The sequence below is a fragment of the Cygnus atratus genome, chromosome 1 (assembly GCF_013377495.2).
Source record: "Cygnus atratus isolate AKBS03 ecotype Queensland, Australia chromosome 1, CAtr_DNAZoo_HiC_assembly, whole genome shotgun sequence".
In the NCBI taxonomy this organism is placed as follows: Eukaryota; Metazoa; Chordata; class Aves; order Anseriformes; family Anatidae; genus Cygnus; species Cygnus atratus.
The window spans coordinates 84,670,036-84,683,549 of record NC_066362.1 but is presented as its reverse complement, the minus strand read 5'-3'; the positions used below and the strand labels follow the sequence as shown (position 1 = coordinate 84,683,549).

The window sequence follows — 13,514 nt, the reverse complement described above, 5'->3', positions numbered from 1 at the left end:
TATCAGATTTATGGTGCTAATTTTATAAACTTACCTTTAATTTGAATGGAATTGTAAAGGTAAGAACTCTGTTTTCCTTTTGGTAACACTTTACAATAAGTGGCACTAAATTACACTATAACGGCTATGTTACAGGGAAGTACATGTAACTACGCTGTAACTGTTGATATAGCTACTGTACATGTGTGTACATGGTAACTTCAGTGCTGTTACAATCATGAATTACATAATTACAGATGATTCTGTCTTTTTTTTCATTGAAATAGTTATATATATATATTATACTGTAATGAAAATACACAAGATGTTAACTTTCATGTCTTATTTAGAAAAGTTGGTCTTCTTCACGTATTCCTTTATAGAGGGAATCTCAGTGCAAGATGAACCATCCTTAAGTAACGTGAAAGCTTTTTAAAGTGTTCTAGCTTAAATTATGAGCCTCAAGTTAAACATCAGGTTCCTTAAACCGTTTCTTGCTTTGTCAGTTGACGCTAAAAGAGTGGGAGGATGCACCCCTTGTCTTCTGATGCATCACTTTCATGTTCTTGAAGCATTAGGAAAACATAAAATTAAATTAAAACAAACAAACAAACAAACAAAAAAACATTTAAAATGTAGAAATAATCAGCAATTGACACTGTAAACAGTACATTGGCAGAAATTAGCTACCTGGTCTTGAGAAAGCTACTCTGCATGTGCGTGTGGGAGAAGATGTCACAAACATTTTAGATAATGTGGTTCCCATTCAGAGCCTTCATTTTATGCATTTGCTAGGTACCTTGAAACCATCATCAAAGGGGACTTTCAGAATGGGATCTCAAATAAAGGAAACAGACAACTGGTTAAAAAACAGCCTACTGAATATCCTTAGCTTTGAGTCATGGTTCTGCTTATAAGAGAATGATGCCTCTTCACACCTGGTGTAGTAATTTAAATCTGTGAGGACTAGATAGGCTTGTAAAGTGCTACCCAGTCAGAATTTGTCATTTGTGACTTCTTGTTGTGGTGTTTTTTGCATCTGCTTTGCACAGATGTATGCGACATTACAAGGTACAAGCTAACAAATGATCAACTGCATTAAAAACCCGCACATGTGAGAAACTGCAATTAAAAACCAATGAAATAATCCATTTCAACAGTCCAATTTATATCTGTTTTTGCAAAATTTAAATGCTGTTTTTATGCCACTGGAGAAAATGGTTCAAAACAGTTACCCCAAGGGCAATCCTACTTTTGAAGGTCCTGCCTGACTTTGGTTGGGTAATGGTTCAAGTAATAACCCTACCATTCAAGCAAGCTGGAGCTAGGAAGAACGCAAAAAAGGCATAAATACCATGCCTGTGGGGAATTCCACTTGAGCAAATAAGGCCCTTGTTCAGGGAAGCACTTCTTTTTACGCATTAGAATAGTGCCTTACAGTTCAATGGAACTTCTCCCATGCCTGACGCTGAGCATGTGCTTAGATGCTTAGTTGAGTTGGGCCCCAGGTCCTGAAATAAAACCTTGTAGTATGTGATATTGTACTATAGCTAATGGGACTTACAGTAGTGTCAAGAACCCATATTTTTGGTACTAAATAGAATGACTTCCTTTGCCAGCCTTCTTATATGTGTATGTTTTGAAAGACATGAATATCTTGTAAACCTATACTAGTTTTCAATGTGTCTAGTAGCACCTACCTGGTTCTCTCAAACTACCATATTATATTAACGTATTATTGCATTTTTCCACAGATGGGTATGGAGTGAACTGTAAAAACAAGCATGCAATCACATCAATGCAGACTTATTTCTTTAAAATGTCATACTGTATATGATTTATTATGTTAACACTCAACCACATCATATTATTTATGTCTGTATATTTTGAAAAAAAGTGCTGCTTTGATTGACGTCACCCTTTTTTCTTAGAAATTAACAAGATAAATGCTTCAACAAAAACAATTAAAATACTCTAATATTGTCCTTAAAAGGTTTATACTCTTCTGATAAATAATCTGACAGCACCTTTATCTTCCATTTTACCATACTACACGATGTCATATTTCAAACTCTCCCTTTCCCACACAAAAATAAAATCCCAGGACAAGGTCCTTTACAGCAGACCATCATGCTTTTAGGCTTCACAAGTACAGCAACCAGAGAGAAATATTCCTTTGTCAAAGGTGCAAAACTTAGGAGTACAACAAACTCCATCGAGACTAACTTGCATTCTCCAGTGTAGAATCATTACCAAGAGCTGATACGGCAACCTTGTTACTTCATTGGAAGAGGAAATAAGCCAATGGGCTTATAGTGTTTTGTTGTCATAGTTAAGAGCATGTGATTTTTCAGCTGTCAATTACACAAAAAAATTTCAGAAATAATCCAAACAGAGACTTTCACTGTGGAGCTAAAAGCATGGCAGGAATTCTCTATCATTCACGGTGACATAAGTTTGTACCTCACAAAATGCATAGACAGGAATTTAATATAAAGAATTAGTCCATTTACTGTATACACAAAACATATATCTTTTTGTTTTAACACTTCTATTTTTTCTTTTTTTTTCTTTTTTACTTTTTCTTTTTTTTTTTTTTTTTTTGGTAAACCAACATAGAGAAGCAGCTCTGGAACTGCCAAATTAAAAATTGAGAATTTTTGCAACTCAATAGTATTTTTTAAGGATAGTAATCAAATGTGGTTGTAATTTAAAACCTGAGGCTGTGCACTGGTTGTTAGCTTAAAACTACCTTTCCTTATAACATTGTGCTTCCATTGTATAACAAAGAAAAAATTAACAAGAACTAGAAAAGTTTGCTGCTGAACAGTGCTAGGACATACAGACAAAAAAATACTTATACATGTTATCTACTCAGAATATTGTTTTGAGTCATATTTAAAGGGATATAATGGACATTAGAAAATGCTTACTTGTGACTGACTTAGCTACTGCCAAAAAAGTTAAATATGTATCAAATAATGTTTAATTAAATTTATTATATGCACTATATACAGATACTAAAATGTCTTGCAGTCGTGCCCCGTGAACACTTCAAATTTGAGTAGGCAGGTGAGTCCATGTGAAGCAAATAAATTATAAAAACAAAAATTACTCAAAACAACCTCTAAGCTTTGTGATTCCAACAAGCAGAAGGGCAGGACAAATTTGTTTCAAATCAAGCACTATTATCTAACTTTGCAGAATTTGTATAGCTATTCAGTATGTTTTTACCACTGAAACATGGCACTGTTGTCAAGGTACCATTTAAAACATAACAAAGCAAAGCAAAACAAAACAAAAAATTCAGTGGACAGTTTTTTTTTTCTTCCTTTTTTTTTTTTTTCCCCACCAAATCCAAGCATACAAGAAACTATTCTACAAAGACTTCTGTTTGTATTTCCTAGGGCATATGTCTCAAAAACAAGTTGCTCTTTGACATGTATAAAACATTTTTTGTAAACCTCTAATCTTAGACTTAACTTTTTCTGTAAGTAAATTAGGTCCCTACCTAATAGTATTTGTTATGAATATTGTTCTATGACATACTAGTAGGGACCATGGTAAAAGAAAACTGAAAAAGAAGAAAGCTGCATAACACTTAAAAATGTAGAAAACTTGAATTAAGATGATTAACATTGTTAAGGCTGTATATTCAAGCACTGTATGTTAAGAGAGCAGTGGACATGAATTTTAGGCAATAAGAAATGTCCTGCTTTATGCATGATACTGTAATTATAGAATGAGGATGTCAACAGCTGATTGTTGGCATAAACTGGCTACTTATAGCAGGTATGCAAGTTAATAGAGATAGCAGAAGGTGGCAGAAATGAATTCTGAAAAATGATAGCCAGTTTTCTCCAGCAGTCAGCCTGATAAGTAAAACTCCCAAGATTCTAGCTCTGCATCTAAATGAAATACTCTTTTTTCTCCTCTGCATTGACTTGGCTGCCTTCTGCATTGATAATGGCTGTGTCGGCATCAGGTGCATCTTCAGCTCCTTTTGCTTCATTTGTTAAATATGTTCCTATAGGAATCAGCACAACAAGAAAAAAAAAAAAGAGATTAGTTTTTTTTTTTTTTTTAGTTTTACACTATATTATAGGAAGTACATTCCTAACAATACTCCAATTGCCTTATGAATGGACAAATATTATTACACAATTTTAGTGTGAATAAGACAGGTATGCTCAAGTTTCTAATTTGTCTAAGAAATATTTATAGTATTAACACTGGTAATCCACATACACAAATTCACACATATCCACATTAAATTAAGGAAATATTTTAAGAAAAGTCCATTTTATCTAGCTGCAGTAATATGCAATATATTTTGCAATTATACAATAAATGATAAAATCTTGGTTATTTTGATGAATGGGTACCCATTAAAATCAAACCAACCTTGGAGATTTAGATTTTCATAAATGCTTTCTTTTTAATAGCCACTGATTTTTGTACTTTTATTTTGCATGATCTTATCTATGCTTTAATTTTACTTTAATTTTATTGAATTGTATCACGGTCATTTCCAAGAATTACAAAACTGAGGTAGTTTCATTAATTAAACCCACTCGTATTATACTATCACAGACATTCTTACACTCAGGGTATGAATAAAAATAATTGTGCACAATCGCCTTTTTCCTTTGTGAAAGTATGATTTATGTTGGCATAAGATGCATATGTTTTCATTCAGAAAAGTAAACAAAAGAGACACATTTTCACTAGCTTATTTTTCCCCCACACAGTCTAATCAAATTAAAATAGTATTTTTATCAGCTTAGGTCTGCTCACCATATGATTATCCTACCTAAAGTGAAATTTAAGGAGTTACTGCCAACACTAATCCTTTCTTCATAGCCTTTTTTTTTTTTTTGGGGGGGGGGGGAGGTATGGGAATCAACTGAGTTTTAACAACTGGTCTGCAAGCCATTCAGAGGTTAAATCTCACAAAATGATTTTGGAATTAACTAGGTCAAAATGGGATCATAGAGAGGCTTAGTCAGAAAGCAGTGTCACTCCATCCCTCTTATCTCTGATGGTGGTGAAGATTCAAAATGAAGGGAACAGAGTTCTTAAGGTAAAATCTCTGACTAAAGCAAAGCTTGACCCAGGAACGATACCCTTATTCTGGTAGGACTATTAGTAGAAGAGTCACTGATCTAAAAATTCCCGATCAGTATTTCAAATTATCTTTTAAATGAATATTTAAAGTATCAGCACGAGAAAAATCTTGTTATATGTAACATAATTATGTATTACATATTGATATATTATCTTATTATATATATATTTTTATATGTACTGCTGAGTTGATCTACTAGTTAAAATTATGAAATTGTTTAATCAAGTGCCTATAGCTAAAGGCTAAAACCAAGGGGCAATCTTGTCTCTTAGTCTCTCTAAATCACTGATTCATGATATGGGCATGTAACTAGATATCCTTTGCCTTAGTCCAGTGAAAAACTGGATAAAAATTCAGGAACTTCACACATGACTAGAGTGTGAACTGAGCTTGCTTGTCCAAATAATTCAGTAGATGGGGAAGGTGAAAGGGAACAGCATTCCCAGGTGAAATCATGCCTTGCTTCCAAAAGGGACTGAAGTTCCACTAAATCTATCCTACCTTTATGTCTTGCCAGGTATCGACCAAGGAGAATTATAGAACATAGTGTTACAAAGACAACTACAGCCACTATTCCTCCTATAAGAGCGTGGTCAGGTCCGGTCTGTCCAGCCAAAGCATTTGGATCTAGAGGAAGAAACAAAAACCAAAAGTGGTCCTATACAGACAAAAACTGACAGGAAAATTCACAATACCAAGTTTTATACTGGTCATCCTGAAAATAGGGCATTTCTCTGTTTAATATTCAGCATGGTTATTCCCATTTTTACTACCAGTATCTTATCAACAACATAGTGCTGCTTGTATTCCCGGATTGTTAAAACCCTGAGGACATCACAGTTATGAAAAATATTACCTTCTTCTTCTTTGGCAGAGGTTATTAAATGGGAAAGGTTTTTGGTTTTGTCCTCATCATTTTACAACTGAAAACCTGGCCACAGCTATTTATAGAAGGAAAAACAAGGAGCTGAGAATTGGGGATCAGATAGCATCAGCAGAATAGTGTCTGCATAATACATAATTTATAGACTTGATTCTCAGTGGGGAACCCTTATATATTCTCTTCCTCTCATTCCTATCCTATTGCACCAGAAATAAAAAGGCAGATAAAGTGCAGCCTTGCCAAGTTCCTCTGCACATGGCTGAGTCTGCATGAATTTGGTCAGATAAAGGTATCAGGCAACCTGAAAGATCATCATTCACTCTCAATCCTCAGTTTGAGAATTTACTGTGAATACTCTATTAATGCCCAAACTGAACAAGCTGCAATATATACAACAGTGTACTAGCAGCTTCATTTTACTAACTCTGGGCAGGGTGCTACTGTGAATACTGTCAGATTCAAGCTTCTCCGCCGGTCATTTGTCTGTTCTGTTAGCTGGTGCTTTACAGAAGTTGCAAAAGAGCAATCACAGAGAAATGACACTACTTATGGATGAGTGATTCTTTGGAGCTTTTGAATAATGAACCAGCAACCTTTGACTGTTGACTCATCTGAAATATGCAAAAGAAATAAAAAAAATCAATCGAAGGATCCTGTTAAAATTGCTGTTTTAATGAAAATGCCTCTGCTACAAAGTAATAGTAATTCTCTCAAGATGCTATCAGCATGTTCTCTATGTTGCCGTCAGTCTACACACACTGCTTCAAGGGCATTTCCCTTGTAGGAGCTATTTATATTCTACGGATAGTTTGCAAACAACTTCTTTGTTTTGCAAAAGAGAAAGGCAGGAAAAATAATTACACAGAAAAGAGGGCAACCCTGTAAAGATGATTAAATGGTCTCTGGTAATGCCTAGGAACTGTGATTTTGTGATACCATAACTATGTTCTGCTGACCAGGATCACTGTGTTATGATGAGATGCATAAATATATCTATATACACACAAATGTATACAAATATAGCATTATATAGATGAAAGGAAAGAAGCATGCTTTTCCCTCCTTTTGTAAACTGTCAGGCAGACTAAAACTGCACTTTCAGGTTTGCTGGAGCACAGAGCAGTGTGGTCCATGGTTATAGACACTGTTCTGCTCTTCACAGTCACTGAATCCATGAGGCATGGCTTCTCCACTTATTGCTGGCTTCACAACTCCCAGCTGTTTCTCTTCTGGCTGCTAAGACGGCTTTGCGGGAAATGCCTACAGCAATTCTGCAGACATGACAGCAAACTTATTAGGGGCCTCAAGAAAGCTAGAAACACTTTATAGCTGTACCTGCCTCCTCCTCTGTCCCCATGAGCCTCTTGGTATGATGCTACTGTTGGTTCACTATGCTGACTATGGAGGATAAGTTCAAAAGGCCATTGGCTCTATTTTGGTGATCAAAAATGACCCTGAGCTTCGTATGCCAGCAGCCTTGTGGAAAGAAACAAGAGGGCTGAAGTTTCATCACCCCAAAGCCACAGCTTGGGGCCATCCTTCCCCAAGCCTTGCAGAGGCTCTGCTTTCCACGGCGAGTAAGGAGGTGATTGCTGACTTAAGAAAATGGAAGGTGACAGCTTGCTGCAGAACTGTCAGCCTGCTAGAGCCATCTAGCAAATTCCTCCTTCTGTGGTGCCTGTGGCAAAGTTGCTCTAAACCTGCTCCCTGTGGCTATAAGGCAGCACAAATTTGGGCACTCAGGAGCAGCAACATCCCCAGCTGCTGCATGCAAACTGCAGGAGATACTCTTCCTCAGCTCCAGGCCAGGAACAGTATGAACTTGTTTTCTCACTAATAGTCCTATATACTTGCTAATATACTAGCAGTAAAATTAATGAATTAAAGGAGGTAGTTTGAGGGATAATATACTTCCTGATGCAGAGTATAATCCAAAGAAGGACTAGCACGGCACTTTATCTGGAGGCATTTCTTGAAAAGCTGATTGAAGTGTCCAAGCTCAATACTCAGATTTACACATCTCTCTTCTGTGAGCTTTAATAAACATTACAGATAAAAATGCTCACAGTACACTGTGATGAATATGCCTCTGTGTTTTCTTCCTTAGGTGATTTCCTATATATAGGACCTCACTCCTCCTCTGACATATGCAATTCAATGGACTACCTGAAGTTACATAAAGCTAGCATAAATATAAGGTTCCCCACGTATAAATGAAGATTAATGAGACTCTACTGTTTCTGTAGGTTGACATTTTTAACTTTAAAATTAATTTTACCTTTTCATTGGAATGCAAAGGTAGTATTGTATTTCTGGTAAAATCTCTTAACATTGGTATGAGAGAAAGATTATATTGATAAATACTGTCACACAATTTTTTCCACAAATACATTGTACATGACTTATTTCCAGTATTACCACTGGGAAAAAAAATCATTTGTTAAAAAGAAAAAAAAAAAGAAAAAACAGACGGAAGGAAAGGAAATAAAGAAAGATCCTCAAAAGTGTCCAACATTTTCTTGAGAAACAAGCATTCTTTCACAGCAAAATGAAAACCTGCACAACATAAACAATACTATAAACAGGAAGAGCTCGTCATAGAAATATTATCCTCACAGAAACATAATGTTAACATTAAATATAAATATGCTCTACATTATGCATACAGAGTAATGTACTATACATTTGCCATTCATGAAATGACCTAAGCCCCATGAGTGAATTATAGATCTGGGACTATCTACCATCTCATAAATAATTACTATGTCAAAAAGTGCCTGAATGGTATCTGAAAGGTAGAAATCCAGCAGTTTAGAAAATATGTCATTTTGTATTTTAGGTATTTATACAGTGAGGAAATACAATTATCCAAGTGTTCTGGGCATTTTCATTACCAACTCCCATTGGAGTTGTTGAAAGTGTTAAGTATGTATTTGGGTGCTGACCACTCCAAAGTTTGCTTTACAAAAACTGAAACAACGACAAAAAAAATTATTTGGATTATTTTTAGATTATCATTATAAGCTTCATGAGCTTTACCATGTAAATCTTAGCCTGCCACATACATACATCCAGTAAATGAAATCTTAATTATGCAATAAATACTTATAATTCAGCTGTTTCCAGGAAAAACAAAAAATCAGTCTGTTCCTTTTAAAAATATAGACTGTTTTTTACTGCATGAGCACAGGAAGTAACAATACTCATGGACTGAGACAATGAAGTTCAAATTTCTTAATCAGACTAGGTCTTCAAAGATCATTTTTTTTCCTCTTTTGTTTGGTTTTGTTTTTCAATCTTTGAAGAGATTAAGAAAATTTTATAGTAGAAAATGACAGTAAAGCTCATAATTATTTTTGTTTGTTTGTTTGTTTCTGTCCTAAATGTAGGAAGTACCTTCATAATACTGATTGCTTATGTTGCGAAATTCCATCTGTTTTCAACTTCTGGGATTTAATGTTTATTCACAGATTTACAGAGATAACATACTTAAAATGAGTAAGAGAAAAATAATGGATCGTTCATTAAGGAGTGAAACATCAGATAAACCTTACACCTATTAAGTAAGTAGATAAGTGCATTTTGTGACCTGATGACTAAGTTTCAGTGTAAAATATTTTTATGTGATTTCACACATTAGTTAAGCAGAGAAATGTTGAAACATTTTTTCATGCTTTTCCATAAAGTATATGGTAATTATTCATCTAATTTCATTTCCTTCCTGCATAAGTTTCCTTCTTATTTATGCATAGTTGACTTAACTGGGCAGGCTGCAGGAAAGGGTCAGATAACCCTTTCCCGAGCCATGGGAGAACAAGCACATCTGTGAATGCTGAAATGGTTGCTTATTTTGGGGACTGTGCTCAAGTAGTCCCTTTTACTGTAAAACTTTATTTTTGCGTATTTTTTGCTCTGGTGTTGAACTAGAACAGTTACACAAAAATCACTTTGAATACGACATACCTAGTTTTGAGGGATCCAAAATAATAATTTAAACTGACCATTTCTACTAAAATAAAAATTGGAAATAAAGGCCCTAATTTGCTCTGGAGGTTAAACAGCATTCACAAAATGAGGTCATATTAAGCAGACATATTATTTGTAAATTACTGTTCCTTAAGGCTGGAAAAAGAAGAGGATTGTCCCATTTCTCAGACAAGTGCTGAAACCAGCAGCCTACAGTTAGTTTTACTAATTTCATGAACAATCCATTACTTAGTCAAAAGAGAACTGTTCCAGCAAGAGATCCTAGGGTACGGTATCACGTCACAATTATGGCAGCAAAATCTCTTCAAGTGACTTCTGCTTCTTTCCCCAGCTTCAGGGGCTTATTAACACTTTGCAAACTCTTCATGCTTTGGAAAAAGCCATTGTTTGAAGGGTCTAGCTCAAAATCAGGTCAGTAAAGCAATGTGTATTAAGAGGTGGGGAGACCCTAAAAGCACCACCCCCCAAAATAAATAAATAAATAAATAAAAGCTCTGCCCTACTTGATGAGCTGGTAAATTGCTGCAGATGAGGGCAGGGTGAGAATGTGTGGTGGAAGCCAATGAATATTTTTAAGTGCAAGTATTTTTTAACTGCCTTAGTTGCAGGACAATATAATGCAAAAAACAAGCAAGTAATGGACAGGGAACTCTGCCTCTTCCATTTTGGGTTCTCTGAAGCTCACCACTAAATATAAGTTAAATTAGAAATATTATATTAGAAATATCCCCCATTTCTCTGCACTTCTGCTTGGTTTCCTAAGGAGAGAGAGCTCATGTGATCATGCTCTTTTACGCTCTTCAAATTACTTACTTAAGAACCATGGATCAATTACAACTAATTTTAAGAGACAGTATAGATCTCAAGATCATTGTTTTCCTGTAACTGTCCTGAAAGGACTGCTGCAGGAGCTCAGACCTCATCAAATATCAGAGAACCTACAGGAAGGAAAAACCCTAATAGAGACAAAAGCTTCATCCAAAATCTGTGCCCAAGAATCAATTTTTCAATAAAGGTTTCTCTCCATTGTGAGTTCTTTGGTGTCTAATAAGACACAGATACCTTTTGAAGCTTTTCACATGGTTAGAAGCCATTTGTAACATCTCAGCCCTTCCCACATCACCTTTTTCTCCTTTCCTCCATACCTACCCTTCCTGCTTCTATTCCTTCTTCTCTCATAATGGGTCAGCTCACACTGTAGCATTTGGATAACTCAGTTTAAAAGTCAGTCAACCATGAGGCACAATCTCATTGGAAACTAGAGAGTATTTCTTTCTGCAGCCTACAGAATAAACTTGTATTTAAAAAATGTATTTAGGCTAATATCATCCACCAGTTTCAACCACAGGACTGTATAATTTTTTATTGTTCCATTAATGTAAGCTTTGGGGAAAACAAGTAAGTAAATACATACATACATACATAATTCTTCAATGATCAGTCTAATTCGAGCAGGAAAAAAAAAAAAAAAAAAAAAAGACCAAGATAGGAATTTACTCACAAATATGGAAAAGAGATAGGACTGGATTGACAGTCGACAAGGTATTTGATTTAGGAATAGTGGCATTGGTGCTGCATGTGATAAATGCTGGTGAGTAGATTTTACTCATTTTAGCATCTTAATTTGGGCATCACACAGTTCAATTTCCCTTGTCTGGCCTGGAGTGCTGAAACAGGTATTTTTAATCTCATTTTGTAATATGCCACTAACCACTACAATACGTGTACTTGAAACTTGTGAAAGTATGGTTAAGGGGGAAAAGAAAGTTTCTAAACCTTCATTTAAATTGCAAAGAGTAGCTGCCCAAGGGGGCTGGTTGTGAAGTTTGTTGAAAATGTGTTTTGTTATTAACCAATTCTGAACTTAAAATATGTGACAGGCTTCTTTTTCCTTCAGCGCCTGAAGCAAAGAAGAACAAAACAGTGTGCTAATATACAGCATATATAAACTGCTATTTTAATAGGAGGACATCATCAACCATAGAGAAGACATGCAGAAAAAAAAGTTTACTTGTAAACCTTCAAAAGAATTGATAGCCTTTTCTTCCCACATTACTGCAGTAGCACATTTGGCACATTTTGCCTCTAAGTGTTTTTTTTCAAAGCATTGAATTATATATACATTCCTATTAAGAACAGACCACATCCCAGAAGGATAAAAGTCCCACACTAATGTTTCAGCAGCTGAATCTACGTCTCCTTTTGAGAGTTCATGTTCTTATGAATCTAAGATTTCTTTCAGTGGAGGTAAAAAGAGCAAGGTTTTCTTGGGTGTATTTGTAAATAAGGGGCCCTTATCCAAGGTAAATACAAACATTACCCACATCTATTAATTTGCAAATATGTGGTTTTTTGTTTGTTTTTTTTTTTTGTATATTTGTTTTTTGCAATATAATGCTAATAAGACAGCTGTATATCTACATTGGTTAAGACATGAAAAGTTTAACACTATTTTACAGGGTCCTTAGAGCCTTGTTCCAGATTTTGTGTCTTGTGTTTTGTTTCATTGACACAGTTTTGTAATTTTTTTTTCTTTTTCTTTTCTTAGTGTTTCTTTAAAAGCTCCAGTTTCCTGAAGGAAACAGTTCCTCTAATTACAGCACATAGCAGCATTCTCTTATTGACAACATTGTATTTTTGTCCTTCAATAAACTCATTAATTGCTTCAGACTTTGTCTTAAGAAAAAAAAAAGCACTAAAATCTGCAATTTTTTTCTTTCATCCTACTTTCTGTAGAGGATAATGAAGTGAATTCAGCAGGTTTTGAAGAAATACTTGCAGCCTGTCCAGTTATAACTTCTGGCTACTGAAATGGGAGAATGTAGAGAAACAGACAACTGGCACAGATGACTAGAATTTCCCTGTTAAATCTCTCTCCCTGAGTGAGTCATCTGTGGGCAGTAGCACAACAGACAGGTGATGGCTTAACTCTGCTTCCAGCATTTCAATTTTCATCTTCTTCTGAAGTTCCAGAATGCTCAGTGCCTCCCTCCATTGCAGAAAACAAGAAAACAAAACAGAGCAGATTGAAGTTTGGAAACTGCAGCCTATCAGTTACTAAAAAAAAAAAAAAAGAAAAAAAAAAGAGAGAGAGGGAGAGAGAGAGAAAGAGAAAGAGAGACATAAAGTGCCAACCCTACTTAGAAAGTCAAAGATGCATGACTTCCTATTTTCTGAGAAAACTGCATTTCGTTAAGTGTCATCTTTCCCCTGATGACTTTCCATCAATAAATACAGGAGGATCCCCCCACTCTTTTCTGTTTTCTTCATCAACAAAAAAGGACAGGCACCAGCTGGAGTAGGTGTGTGTATGTGCACAACTCCTTCTTCTGTCATCAGAAGTTAATTATCTATATAAATAATGAACCATTCTCTAATTAACACAGAGACAAGAGGTGCCAATGAACTCTCCTGCTCTCTTCCTTGTAGTACCTTACAGTTGTGGCCTTTGGTCACTGCCTATGGATTTAAGTCTGCTAGGCAGAACATGCAGATGCCTGTGTGGGAAGGGGTGGGTGGAGTGGGTGCTCAGCGGAG

General features: G+C 35.5%; 1 protein-coding gene across 1 annotated transcript in view; it reads right to left on the bottom strand.

Annotated features, from left to right (window-relative positions):
* Positions 1–1,734: 1,734 nt before the first annotated feature.
* Positions 1,735–13,514, bottom strand: part of CADM2 (cell adhesion molecule 2) — a 645,157-nt gene continuing 633,377 nt past the window's right edge. The window contains exons 9-10 of the mRNA XM_035540482.1: positions 5,609–5,734; positions 1,735–4,006 (exon numbers count right to left, since the gene is read on the bottom strand). Of these exons, the coding sequence (XP_035396375.1) occupies positions 3,888–4,006; positions 5,609–5,734 (245 nt within the window). The 3' untranslated portion in view covers positions 1,735–3,887. The remainder of the gene's footprint in view (positions 4,007–5,608; positions 5,735–13,514) is intronic.